The sequence below is a fragment of the Balaenoptera physalus genome, assembly GCF_965194825.1.
Source record: "Balaenoptera physalus genome assembly, chromosome: 19".
NCBI lineage: Eukaryota > Metazoa > Chordata > Mammalia > Artiodactyla > Balaenopteridae > Balaenoptera > Balaenoptera physalus.
In genome coordinates this window covers 34221233-34234684 of record NC_138900.1, presented here as the reverse complement: position 1 = coordinate 34234684, position 13452 = coordinate 34221233, and the positions used below count along the sequence as shown (strand labels likewise).

Here is a 13452-nt window from a genome sequence, read left to right as displayed (position 1 = left end):
AGCCTGCGCACCGCAACCAAGAGTAGCCCCCGCTCGCCGCAACTGGAGAAAGCCCCCAGGCATCAACGAAGACCCAACGCAGCCAAAAATAAATAAATAAATAAATAAATTTATTAAAAAAAAAAAAAGATATCTGCACCATTTGTTCATTGCAGCATCATTCACAGTAGCCAAGACATGGAAACAACCTGAACGCCTATCAGTGGATGTATGGATAAAGAAAATGTAGTGTATATACACAATGGGATAGTATTCAGCCATAAAAAAGAACGAAATCCTGCCATTTGTAACAACGTGGGTAGACCTTGAGGACATTATGCTAAGTGAAATATATCAGAGAAAAACAAATATTGTGTGCTCTCACTTATATGTGGAATCTAAAAAAAAAAAAAAAAAAAAAACACCGCAAAACCAAACAACTGAACTCATAGAGAGAATAGATTGTTAGTCGCCCGAGGTGGGCGGTGGGGGGCAAGCAAAATGGGTGAAGGTGGTCAAAAGGTACAGACTTCCAATTATAAGTGACTGGGCATGTCATGTACAGCACGGGGACTACAGTTAACAATACCGTATTGCACATTTGAAAGTTGCTGAGAGAGTCGATGCTAAAGCTTCTTATCACAAGGAAGAAAAATGTAACTATGTGAGGTGATGAACGTTAACTAAAGTTAAGTCCTATGCTGGGTATTGGGCCTTTTAACAGGTCAACTGAGATCTACAGTGGGTAAATTCTCAAATCTCCAACAACTCCTCTGATCAGGCAAATGGACAGACAACAGACCTGGTCCAGGGGCCCCACTCCGACAATGATGTGCACTGAAACTCCCTCCCTTTGCTCCACCTGCCACCGTACTACTTCAAGGACATTGATAGTAATACTGGAGATTCTTGCTATAAAGTCTTGTTTTTAATAGCACACATATATTCAAAGCAAGATCCATTAGCAAGCAAACACGCAGTAATAGGATTATCTGATATTTTAAAAAAGATTTTCCAAGACACAAAGCTTTCAATTAAAAAGTTATTTATTAAAAAACATATTCTTCCAATCCTGATTCCACATCAAATTAAATAAGGAGTGATGTTCCAAGGCAGTATCCGATCAGATCCTTTTGTACAGAGGACGACGATGACCTCATGAGCTCATTAGCTAGTAGTACAGTCTGCTCAATAGTGGTGTATGACTCCAACTCACTCCCCTCTTCACAAAAGGTAAGCATAATTGATATACTTCATACCAAGAAAAATTTATAAAGCTTGTCTTCATATTTCAGTTAAAGATTCAGCTAATATAAAATGATAATGGCTTAAAAGAGCAATCCAAGCAATGCTTTGGATTTTCCTCTTTTGCAAAATTCAAGGAAAACATGATTGTTTGGAAGTGTCTTCACTGCTCATGAAGAAGCACCTGAGATTTCCTTGTGTTTCCACTCTTCGTGTTTCCAGTGATTAAAACATGCTGGAAACATTTCTGAGAGCACCAGAAATGCCACACAGATCCCAGAGCTTTAGAGAGTTTCTGACAGGTTCTGGAGTTTTTATGAACTTCAAATTAGTGTACACGCATTAAAAAATGACTTTCAGGAACACACACACTGAAAGCAAACCCTCTAGTATTCCTCAGCTTTGAACGCTTTGAGGCGAGGACTGGTCTCTTTCAAGTAGTCAGTCTTTTCTCAACAGTTTCTTGATAAGCGACAAACCTTCTCAAGTTCATCTTCACGTTGTCGAGAACACACAGCTGATCTGGACTGTATTTAGCTCTCCCTTCTTTCCGTATCTGCCAAAAAAATATCATATGTGATTTGGTATATATCACTAATTCCTTTAAATAAGAAAGCATTTAATTTGCGGTGTATTTATTTTTAGAACAAACAGCAGTCAGATTTTGGTGAAACATTTTCACTTCCAAGGTGATGGAACACAGTACGTTAGCCATAATAAACATAAATTAAGATTGTGCACCTTTTAAATGATAGTTTCAAGAACAACTGATTTGTAGACTTTAAAAGAATGAGTTGTATGGTATGTGAACTATACCTCACCTCTAATCCAGAGCCATGGTTCTCAAATTTTAGCATCTGGAAGGCTTGTTAAAAACAGACTCGTGGGCCTATCCACACGGTTTCTGATTTTCAGTAGGTCTGGAGCTGGGCCTGAGAATTTGCATTTGTAACAACTTACCAGGTGATGCTGGCGCTGCAGATACAGGGTACTTTTGAGGATAGCTGCTCTAAAGAAGTTTTTTTGGTAAAATGCATTGTACTGTGTTTAGATGCAATTTGGGGCTAAATATATACCAAACAGCCTTTAATGCAACTGTGGTTTCATTCACAAAGGAGCTTCATATAAAAAACTACATGCTGTCATTCTGGCTAACAGAGAAATTTCATCAGGGCTTTATAGCTTTGAGAAAAGAAAAACAATTAAATATCACCATCACTGCAATGCATATTAAGTAGGAAAATCAATCAGAACAATGGACATTCCAGAGGTTAGGGGTTACTTTCCTAGTTCACAGTTTACATCACTGCTCTCTAAGCATTTGCTTCTACAGAGTTTGATGACTCAACTGCATCTGCTTTCCTTGCAGCTGCAGGGAAAGGGGATATTTTCTCCTTACCATGCAGACTGCTTTTTCAGAAGTTTAAAGGGCCTGTGATCTTTAAGAACAATGTGGACACCCTCCATGTACTGGTATGGAAATGTCTCTAGGAGACAGTGTTAAGTAAAAGCACATAAAGTGCAGGAATGTGAATATATTATACTACCTTTTGGATAATAAAGGGGGAAAATACTAAGGTGCATTTGTCTTTGCTTAGAGAAACACCATTCAATTTGGTTACCCATGAGACAGGGAACAGGTGGGAATAAAACTTCTCACTGCTTAAAAAATAAACACTACGGGCTTCCCTGGTGGCGCAGTGGTTAAGAATCTGCCTGCCAATGCAGGGGACACGCGTTCGAGCCCTGCTCTGGGAAGATTCCACATGCCGCGGAGCAACTAAGCCCGTGCGCCACAACTACTAAGCCTGCGCTCTAGAGCCCGTGAGCCACGACTACTGAGCTCGCGTGCCACACCTACTGAAGCCCGCACGCCTAGAGCCTGTGCTCCGCAACAAGAGAAGCCACCACAATGAGAAGCCTGCGCACTGCAACGAAGAGTAGCCCCAGCTCGCCACAACTAGAGAAAGCCCGCGCACAGCAACAAAGACCCAATACAGCCAAAAATAAATAAATTTTAAAAATATATAAATAAATAAACAGTAGGCCGTGGGGATCGGGGTGGGTAAAATGGGTGAAGGTGGTCAAAAGGTACACACTTCAGTTCCAGCTGACCCCTGAACAATGCAGTGGTTAGGGCGTCAACTCCCCACCCCTCAGTCAAAAATCTGGGTATAAGTTTACTGTTGGCCACGGATTCAACCAACTGCGGATCACGTAGTACTGTAGTATTTACCACTGAAGAAAATCTGTGTATTTAAGTGGATCTGCCCCGTGTTATTCAAGGATCAACTGTATAAGAGAAATAAGTCCTGGGGATGTAATGTATAGCAAGGTGATGACAGTTAACAACACTGTACTATGTATCTGAAAGTTACTAAAAAAGTAGGTCTTAGAAGTTTTCATTACAAGAAAAAAAATTTGTAACTATGTGTGGTGATGAGTGTTAACTAAACTTATTGTGGTAATCATTTTGCAATATATACATATATCAAATCATTATGTTGTATACCTAAAACTAACACGATATGTCAATTATATCTCAAAACAAAACAAAACCCAGGCAAACAAACAAAACTACAGGCTTAAACAAAGCATAATTAAGAGTAAACTGATCAACTTTTCCCCCTCAAGACTAAAGTCACCTACTGGTGAAGCTTAACTCAATAAGTGTCAGCCACTATCACTACATTTTTAAATGTGGGATGCCAAAACATGAAAATGTTAAAAACAAACCAATTATTAATGTTCCTAAACTAATACTGATGTAACTATGACACAGAATGTGCATGGCATGTGCTGCTATTTTTTTCTTCTGCAAAAGAAAACTATTTTTTATGCCTTAAAAAAAATTCAAAAAGTTTTAAATTTCTAAACATACAATCACATCCACCTAAAAACTTATCACAGAGTTCTGGCCACAGGAACTGAATTCTGCCTTAGAAGCTTGTTAGAGAAAAGAAACACATATTGGAAAGCAACAAAAGTAAGCTACTTTTCCATTAAAGCCTCTATTCTCTTGACAAAGCTTTAAAAGCAAAAGTTTAATTTAAAATGTAAAACCAGAAAATACAAATATTTTTATTTCTCAAAATGAAATAGAGATGTAGATAAGAGGAGAATTGATAAACTTAAATTTGTGGACATGGGATCAAACGCTGTTTTTAAAATTTCTGGTTGCCTTCCCCCAACCACTAAAACAGTTTTTGAACATTATTTTTTTGATTCAAAGTTAGCTTTGATGCTTCTGATGAATCAATCAATCAATCAACCAATAAAAGGGCAAATGAAGGTAGCTACGTTCTCCATTACAGGCCAGCTTGGAGTTTGTTTGCCTTTTTTTCAGAGCACCAAAGGGAAATATTCGTAACAATGAAATCAGCCTATAATGCATTACATGATATAAAATAAATTTAACATGTCTATGAAAGTGCTTTGCAGGCCAGACTGTAGTGCTTACACATAAGCATTGTTAACATTTCTAAACCGCTGCAGAAAGAGGAACGTGTTGACACCATTTTGGCTCACGTCACAGTGATTCAACAGAAAGGGAGACTGAGCCCTGACTCAGCCAACAAGCGTTTACACAGAACTGGGGACGAAGTGCTATCTGAATCACTGAGATTGCACGGAGGGAACCACACACACCCTCCTCCCACAGAATGCTGAGACTTCAGCATTTCTAAATAAAATGCTACATACCTTCATTTTGAAGACTGGCTGGAATTCTTTCAGAGCAGATAACAATTTAATTTGAACTGAGGCCCTTTCAGCTTCTTTACCATCTGCAAAAACATCAAAGAGGGCATCCAAAGCCTCTCCTGCTACTACAAGGGAGGGATCTTTGGTGGCAACCTCAAGCAGAAAGCACCCGATGGTCTGGAGACAACAAAACACAGTTACCCAATATCCTAAGTCAGCTTTCGAAATAAGTACTAACTCTAAATATGACAACAATTCATGCATAAAATTTTACATAAAAATGCTAGGGAGGGACTTTCCTGGCGGTCCAGTGGTTAAGACTCTGTACTTCCACTGCAGGGGGCATGGGTTCGATCCCTGGTTGAGGAACTAAGATCCCACAAGCCGTGAGGTGTGGCCAAAAAATAAATAAATAAATGCTAGGGAAAAATTAAAACTTTAAAAAGATCAAAGGCAACATATATTTATAAAAATACCAAGTATAACATAAGCAAGATAAATTTAAAATCTTAGAGTTTATATTCCTAAATAAAATGAATTAAGATCCATAAATGATATATGAAAGACAGATATTGGAAGTTATTAAAATTTCCCTTCTATCACCATCAAAAAGGCTTTTCCCATGGTGTCAAAATGCATATAAATATTATCTGTAACAAAAACTCCGCTTTTTAAAATACATGAAAAACACTCTAAGACAATTAAAAAAATAAAGAGCACATAATCTCATTTTGCTTCACTGTGATGATTTTTAACATCTACCCATTTTTTTCACAATTAGCTAGCTAATGAACAGTTCCCTGGTGGCACAGTGGTTAAGAATCTGCCTGCCAATGCAGAGGACACGGGTTCGAGCCCTGGTCCGGGAAGATCCCACATGCCACAGAGCAACTAAGCCCGTGCGCCACAGCTACTGAGCTACTGAGCCTGCGCTCTAGAGCCCACAAGCCACAACTACTGAAGCCCGCGCACCTAGAGCCCCGTGCTCCGCAACGAGAAGCCACCGCAGTGAGAAGCCTGCGCACTGCAACAAAGAGTAGCCCCCGCTCACTGCAACCAGAGAAAAGCCCGCGCACAGCAACGAAGACCCAACGCAGCCAAAAATAAAATAAATAAAATAAAATAAGTTTAAGAAATGCTGAGTCCAAACTCCAGCTCTACCATAAATAACGGGGTGACTCTGGGACAGTCCATTACCCACTCTGGGCCTCAATTTTCTCATCTGAATATAAGTGGTCTAGATAACCTCTAGGATGGCATTTAAATTTAACACCTTATCATATAACATGAAATATACAGCATCACCTATGAAGTAGTTTTACTGAAAAGATTAATCTGAATCTAACCCAGCTTTCAGATCTAACTTCCATTTTGCAGGAGATTCAGAGGATAAAGGAACAAACTTAACACCACAAGGAAGCAATCAGAGAAATCCAGAAGGCTGAATATTATGAGCCAACCAACCCAGGAGCTGAGGGAAAAACAGGTGTTGGGACGTGGTGCTAGGAGGCGCACAGCTCTAGATGAAGAGAGGCTTAGAAGACCCCAAAACAAGCACAACATGTAGACTTAACCTTAGATCCTGGTTTAAACAAACTATCCACAAATAGATATTTTTGGAACAACTGGAAAGTTCTGAATATGGACCAGGTATTAGACATATTAAGAAATAACTGTTAATTGTGTACAGCATAATGGTGGTTATATAAGAGAGTGCCCCTCTTTTTAAGACATGCGTACTGAACCCACAGGGGTAAAATAACCAGGATGTCTTTACTTTAACACACTCAGCAGAGGAACTACTTGAAGTATATATGATAGAAAACCAGTAATTCTTAAATACGCTTGATGGCTATACAAAAATTTACTGTACTTTCTACTTTTCTTCATGCTTGAAAATGTGACTAAATAAAAATATTTAGAAATTTTATGTTATGCCTGAGAAAAACTCGCTGTTCCCCTAAAGTGGACCTTGGACCTTACGGTCTGAAGGGGTGGGAAGTGACCATACCTACACATGCTCATCGGTACATGTGTACACGTACAGAGCCACAGCCATGCTCTCTCACTCAGTGTCTATATATCAAAATCCCTGGAATGACACAGAAGAGATGGGTAACAGCGGCTGCCTCTCTACAGTGGAACTGGGGGACCGGGTGTTTAGGAGTGGAGATGTGTCTTTGCACTATAGATTCTTTTCTACTTTCCTAAATGTTTTGCTATGTGCATGTATCACCGTTTCAAAATAAGCTTCTAAAAAAATACCAGTCACACTGTTAAGCTCTTAGCAAGTTAAGAAATACTTTATAATAATCAGTTTATAATCCATTGTCAGCAATCTACACTTCAGCAATTACGATTAGCACAACAAAGGATAATTTTACTATTACTGTTCTTTTAGTTACTAGGCTGTATCTCTGGCAGTGCGGTTCCTAAGCAACTTGTTGAGATAAAGTGCTGGAAGCAAACATGCTGAGTGAGTTCCTAGTGTGCTGGCACTACCAGAGTTGCTGCTTAAAATTTATGAGAGGTCTTAGGACGAACTGGGTGGCTTTGTGCAGAATGCACTGCAGCCTGGTGTGCTGAGGAAACTGTCTGGACTGTTCCTTCGTCAGTAGGAGAATACAACGGGTACACATTTAATGCAACAGCAAAGGCAGAGGCATCTCTAACAACTTTGAACCTTGGCCTTCCACTGAAGGCAAATTTATTTTTGATAAAGTATCTCTGGAGTAAAAGTTAAATGGCAAAATGAGACAACGCTTCAAGTACCTATCTGATTCATGGAGTTAGATTAAGCCAAAGGGTATATTTTAATAATATACCTTAGTAAGCAACTTTTCTTTTTCTTGCAATATTTTTTTTTTTTTTTAGTTTTATTGTTTGGCTGTGCCGCACGGTAGGCGGGATTTTAGTTCCCTGACCAGGGAGCAAACCCATACCCCCTGCATTGGAAGCTTGGAGTCTTAACCACTGGACCGCCAGAGAAGTCCCCAGTAAGCAACTTCTTGATATGATTTCTTCTCATGAAGTCCATAGAAGTTTTAAAAATCCCACACCAATAGTCACTCTTCTCCCATTTCTGATGATTTAATGATTTAGGTTGGAAGCATATTGTTTTTACCTTAAGAGTGTCAAGTGTGCCATCTTCTTTGGCTAGGACGCTGCCAGTGATTCCTAAAATACTAACCACATTTACCCTCACCCCAACATTACTACTATGGATGCCTGCTCTGCATAGTGTCAACAGCTGGTCGGGAGTCATGCACTGTTGAAAGAGAAGGAGAGAGTATTTAGCATGTTAAACTCAGCCAATTCCAGCAGCATGTGCAACGGGATTGGCAGGAGTCTCTTCTACAAGAGGCACGATGCTACAAGTGACACAAACTCTCGGTGGAGAAGTTATTACGTATTCTAACCACTCATTAATAACGTTGGTGACTCTGAACTAGGACGGGGCCTGCTCATGTCACCGTCACCGCTTACTCTATCACACGGCTGTAAGCCTGTAAAAGAACCTTCAGTTCCTATTTGTCTCATTTGAAGACCTTCATTCAGAGGTACACAGACCAAAGAGATTCTAATTTCTTTTCAACGTTGATCATAAAAAATGTTTTAAAAACGTAAATAGGATCATGCAGCTTTAATAAAAAATGGGCTGAAATCTATACAAGGTAAGAACTGACTCTGAGATTTGTTATGATAAATTATTAAAGATTGTAAAACCCATTAAATTATATAGTGCTTCCACCAAGTAGTGATAATTTTCATTTTAAGCTGATTTGAATACATACGTGGACACAGGTATCACAAGAGAGTGCGAATGTCACTTTCCCTTTCATAGAAACTGAGGGTCAGAAGTTATGTTCTTTTTTTTTTTTTTTTAGAAGTTATGTTCTTGAAAAAAATTCTCAAATGTACAAAGAGAAAAAATTTAAAGAGTATATATTAGAGGCCAACATCATGTACTATATTTAACAGTAAAACACCAGAGACTTCCCATTAAACTCTGGAACAGGGCCAAGTCTGGGTTAGCAGTGCTCTAGAGGTGCGGCCATGCAATGACTAAGGACGGAAGGAAGACAGGCCACCAGAGGAAAGCAGGCCCAAGAACTGCGAAGCCAGGTTCCTGGGAAGAGCATCCTTGTGGATTCTGAAATCACCTAGAATCACGACGGGACCAGTGAAGAGTAACAGAGCCCAACAGCAGGCATCTTCAAGGAACGAGGGGCGCCCTTGGGGATGGTGGGCGACTGTAACCAAGAGAGGTGGGTGGTGTGGTCTAGTGACATGGTACTCAAAACTGGAGGATTTTAGAAAGGAAGGAGTGAGGACGGTTTAGAACCGTGGTTCTCAAACTTCAGAGTGCATGACAGTCACCTAGAGAACTTGTTAAAACACAGACATCTCTGGGCCCCTGCCCAGTTTCTGCTTCAGTAGACTGGGGGCAGAGCCCTAGGATTTGCCCTTATATACAAAGAGGGAAAAGACCACGGACCCGATAGCAAAACTGGCAAAAGATGGGAAAAGTTACAGAAAAAGAAATGCAAAGGCCCTTAAAACACATGAAAAGATGTCCAACTTCCTCACAGTAAGAGAAATGCAAATTAAAATTGAGATATAATTTCTCACCCATCAGACCACTTAAAATCCAACATTTTGACAACATATTCTTCTGGTGAGGCTCTGGCAAAACAGGCACTCTCAAATGCTGCTGGTGGAGATTCGAAACAACTCAGACTCTAAGGAGGGGACTACAGCAATACCCAGAGCAAAGCTACAAATCCATCTGTTCTCTGAGCCGGCAAGCCCAATTCTAGGAATCGATTCCAAAGACACAATGGCAAAAACATAACAGAACTTCTGTAAAAAGGCTATTCGTTGCAGTTCTATTTGTAATAGCAAAAGATTGGAAACAACTAAAATATCCATCGATGCAGACATGTTGAATATGGAATATGTACACAATGGAGTGATATGAAGCTGTAAAAAACAAATGAGAAACATGTCTATGATGATTAATAAGGGAGAAGAGCAAACTACAGAAGCACTACTTTCAAGAAAAGGAGTGAAATACAAACACATACGTATTTTGCTTATGTTTTCCAAAAAAGAACAATAGAATGATAAATTAAAAAAATCAAAAAGGATGATTACCAATGGCACAAAGGAAAGAACAGGGGCAAAGGGATAGAAGCTAGACCTCTCTAAATATATACATATATATATTCTTTTGGGGGATAAAATATACATAAAACTTACCATTTCAACCATTTTTAAAAGTACAGTTCAGTGGCAGTAAGTACAGTACATTCACACTGTTGTGCAACCAACCATCACCACCATCCATCCCCAGAACTTCTTCATCGTTCCATACTGCAACCCTGTACCCATTAAACAATGTCTCCCCACACACCCCACCTTTACCTCAACCCCTGGTAACCACTGTTCTACTTTCTGTCCCACAAATTTAACTACTCTAGGTCCCTCATAAGAGAATTCATACAATGCTTGTCCTTTTGTGTCTTTCATTTAGCATAATGCCTTCAAGGTTCATCCATGCAGTAGCATGTATCAGAATTTCATTCCTCTTTAAAGCTGAGTACTATTCCATCGTATGTATATACCATCTTTTTCTCTGAATAGATCTTGTTTCAGTTTTAACTCTGAAACTGTGTAAATATTTTATATAATTAAAAAATAAAAATTAAAGCAAACAAAAAATGCTTTAAAAAAAGCTGAAACAACTGAAGCTAACTTCGTAACAAGCCACAAAGAGAACTTTTCAAGCAACTTTAAAACACAGTAATTTGTAGAGTCCTAGAGGGATTTTTTTCCCCTAAGGACATGAAGAATCACAAAGAAATCTTAAACTGCATTCAGTAATGTTATTGTTAGTAATAATACCATTATTTTGAAATTATTAACTATATTCTGTAGGGTAAAGTAAATAATAATGGTTTAAAAAACTGGTCATTTTTAGAGACTGCTAGGACACCAACTCATTATTCTAGAAAAAAGGGTGGGGTGGGGGGAGGGAGAATCATACCCTATCTTTTTTGGTATGAAATTTATTTCAAAGTTACCAACTAATTGATGAAATAGGAAGTTTTTATTTATAGAAGAATCACAGCTAATAAATGCTTTAAAAGGAATGACAAAATTAGGATATCTCCATTTTGCAAACCCTAATGGAATAGTGGATCTATACAACAAAAATCACTGGTTGCTACAAGTGAATCCATTGATTAATCTTAACATCACTATTTTACAACAATATGTGATTTGTGATATAAAAGTAGAATATACATACAGCACTATGAATTATTTTTGCCTAAAAAATCGGATCCTGAATCTAATTAAGGCTCTAGACCTAGCTCCCAATTTGTAGGAAATATGGGAGACAGAGGGACCTGTTAAACAATAACATTGTTTAAGCAGCCAAATCTGAGAATGGGGAAAATTCTTTAGGACAGATGACAGCATCTTCTTCTTCTTCTTTTTTTTTAATATTATGGCGTTTTCAGTGTTTTCTGTTTTTTTTTTTAATTTATTTACTTTATTTATTTTTTATTTTTGGCTGCATTGGGTCTTTATTTTTGGCTGTGCGCGGGCTTTTCTCTGGTTGCAGCGAGCAGGGGCTACTCTTCGTTGCCGTGAGCGGGTTTCTCATTGCGGTGGCTTCTCTTGTTGCAGAGCACAGGCTCTGGGCGTGTGGGCTCAGTAGTTGTGGCTCATGGGCTCAGTAGTTGTGGCTCGCGGGCTCTAGAGTGCAGGCTCAGTAGTTGTGGTGCGCGGGCTTAGTTGCTCCGCGGCATGTGGGATCTTCCTGGACCAGGGCTCGAACCCGTGTCCCCTGCATTGGCAGGCAGATTCTCAACCACTGCGCCACCAGGGAAGCCCAATAGCTTCTTCAATGAATAAATAGTATGGGGAAAGGGGGGCAGGCAGGGGAAATGTTATAAATTCAGAGATTTAAGAATCTGTCAGTATACTAAAAACTACTGAATTGTATACTTTAAATGGGTGAACTGTATGGCATGTGAATTAAATCTCACTAAACCCATTAAAATATATATTTAAGAGACCAAAATATCAACTAAGAACAATACATGGATCCTACTTAGATGCCGATTTGAACAAACCAATTGAAAAAAAAGAGAGACATTTTAAAAGCAATCAGGGAAAACTGAACTCAGACTGCATATCAAATGATAATTTTAAAACATCTGTTGATTTGGGGGTTTGGGATAATGGTATTGCGGTTAAGTTTTTTAAAAGTTCATTTTCTGTCACAGACACATAATGAAGCACACAATAAAACATTCATGGGTGAAATAATATGATTTGCTTTAACTATTCCAAGAAGCTAAAACAAAAATGTAGGGAAAGTGAAAGAAACAAGAATGACAAGATGTTGGCAACTTGTTGACACTTGGTGATAATGCTTTCAGGTAACAATACTATTATCTCTGCTTTTAGAAATGTTTGAAAATTTCCTTCATGAAAAGTAAAAAATAAAAGTGATAAGGCACCTATCACAGAGGTGCAGATAGATCACTGTGGAGGATCTGGAGTACATGCTTGAAAATTTCTGTAATAAAATGTTTAAAAAAAGACAAATGATTTCCAGAGAAAATACTTACAACACAAATGCCAAACACATTATATCAACTAAAAAACTATGTATGTTTTGATGGGAGTGGTGGGGAGAAGAAAAATATTTTACTTTTATACTTTCGTACTTTTGTTTTCACTTTACAAGGATCATGCATTACTCTTTCAATAGAAATAAACACTTAAAAATAGTTAAGCAATAAATTTTGCCTCCGTAATATAGAATCTTTGCTAGTTTCACATAAAAATTTTAAAACCTTACCTGAGGAATGTTCTTGGAGGCCACTGTTTGCAAAAGGGCCCTCAAGGCACTACTTATGGCTTCTAAAAAGTCAACATGCTTAGCAAAATCTAAAACACAAAAGTGAAATATAAATTTGTTTTTGTCTTTCTCTAAGAAGAGTTATTTTATAGAAAAAGAGACAAAACAAAGCATGTTAAATGTTAATATATGCTACAATAATAAAAACATTTGATATTGAAGCCCAAACTTCCAGTTCACAGCTCCCTGTGAACTGTATATTTGAGTTTGAAAGATGACCACAACTGAAATAATCAGGACAGTCCTGACAGTCCTTGACTTGCAGATGCTGGATTTTCATTTAACTCACACTTTAGCACATGATAAGCCTGAGCTAACCTTTGTAGACTGAACTCAGCTTTTCATAGATTGCTATCACGGTGCTGGGCAGACATAGGGTAGAGTCATCTCCCAAATCAGAGTGCCTCCTCGCCAACCCAAGCCCACTGCCCAGCCAAGAAGTGTTGCTTGTGCAGGGCCAGGCCACTATGCCTCTGGTTTTCAGTGGCTCCTCTGATTTTTACTGACCCAACTTCCCCTTCCCACTCTTGCTCATTTTTACTCTTTTCTTATTGTCCCTTCCTCCCACAAAGGATAAACAGAACAAC

At 38.7% G+C, this 13452-nt stretch overlaps 1 protein-coding gene across 7 annotated transcripts in view; it reads right to left on the bottom strand.

The window, feature by feature from the left end:
• Positions 1 to 1007: 1007 nt before the first annotated feature.
• The window catches only part of HEATR3 (HEAT repeat containing 3), a 35298-nt gene continuing 22853 nt past the window's right edge, over positions 1008 to 13452 (bottom strand). For 4 of the 7 annotated variants that reach the window (XM_082438339.1, XM_082438335.1, XM_082438336.1 and 1 more), the window contains 4 exons: positions 12806 to 12894; positions 8051 to 8194; positions 4927 to 5103; positions 1008 to 1780 (listed from right to left, as the gene is read on the bottom strand). In XM_082438339.1, the coding sequence (XP_082294465.1) occupies positions 1658 to 1780; positions 4927 to 5103; positions 8051 to 8194; positions 12806 to 12894 (533 nt within the window). In that variant the 3' untranslated portion in view covers positions 1008 to 1657. The remainder of the gene's footprint in view (positions 1781 to 4926; positions 5104 to 8050; positions 8195 to 12805; positions 12895 to 13452) is intronic. The other 3 variants (XM_082438338.1, XM_082438340.1, XM_082438337.1) reach the window with 3 other exon arrangements.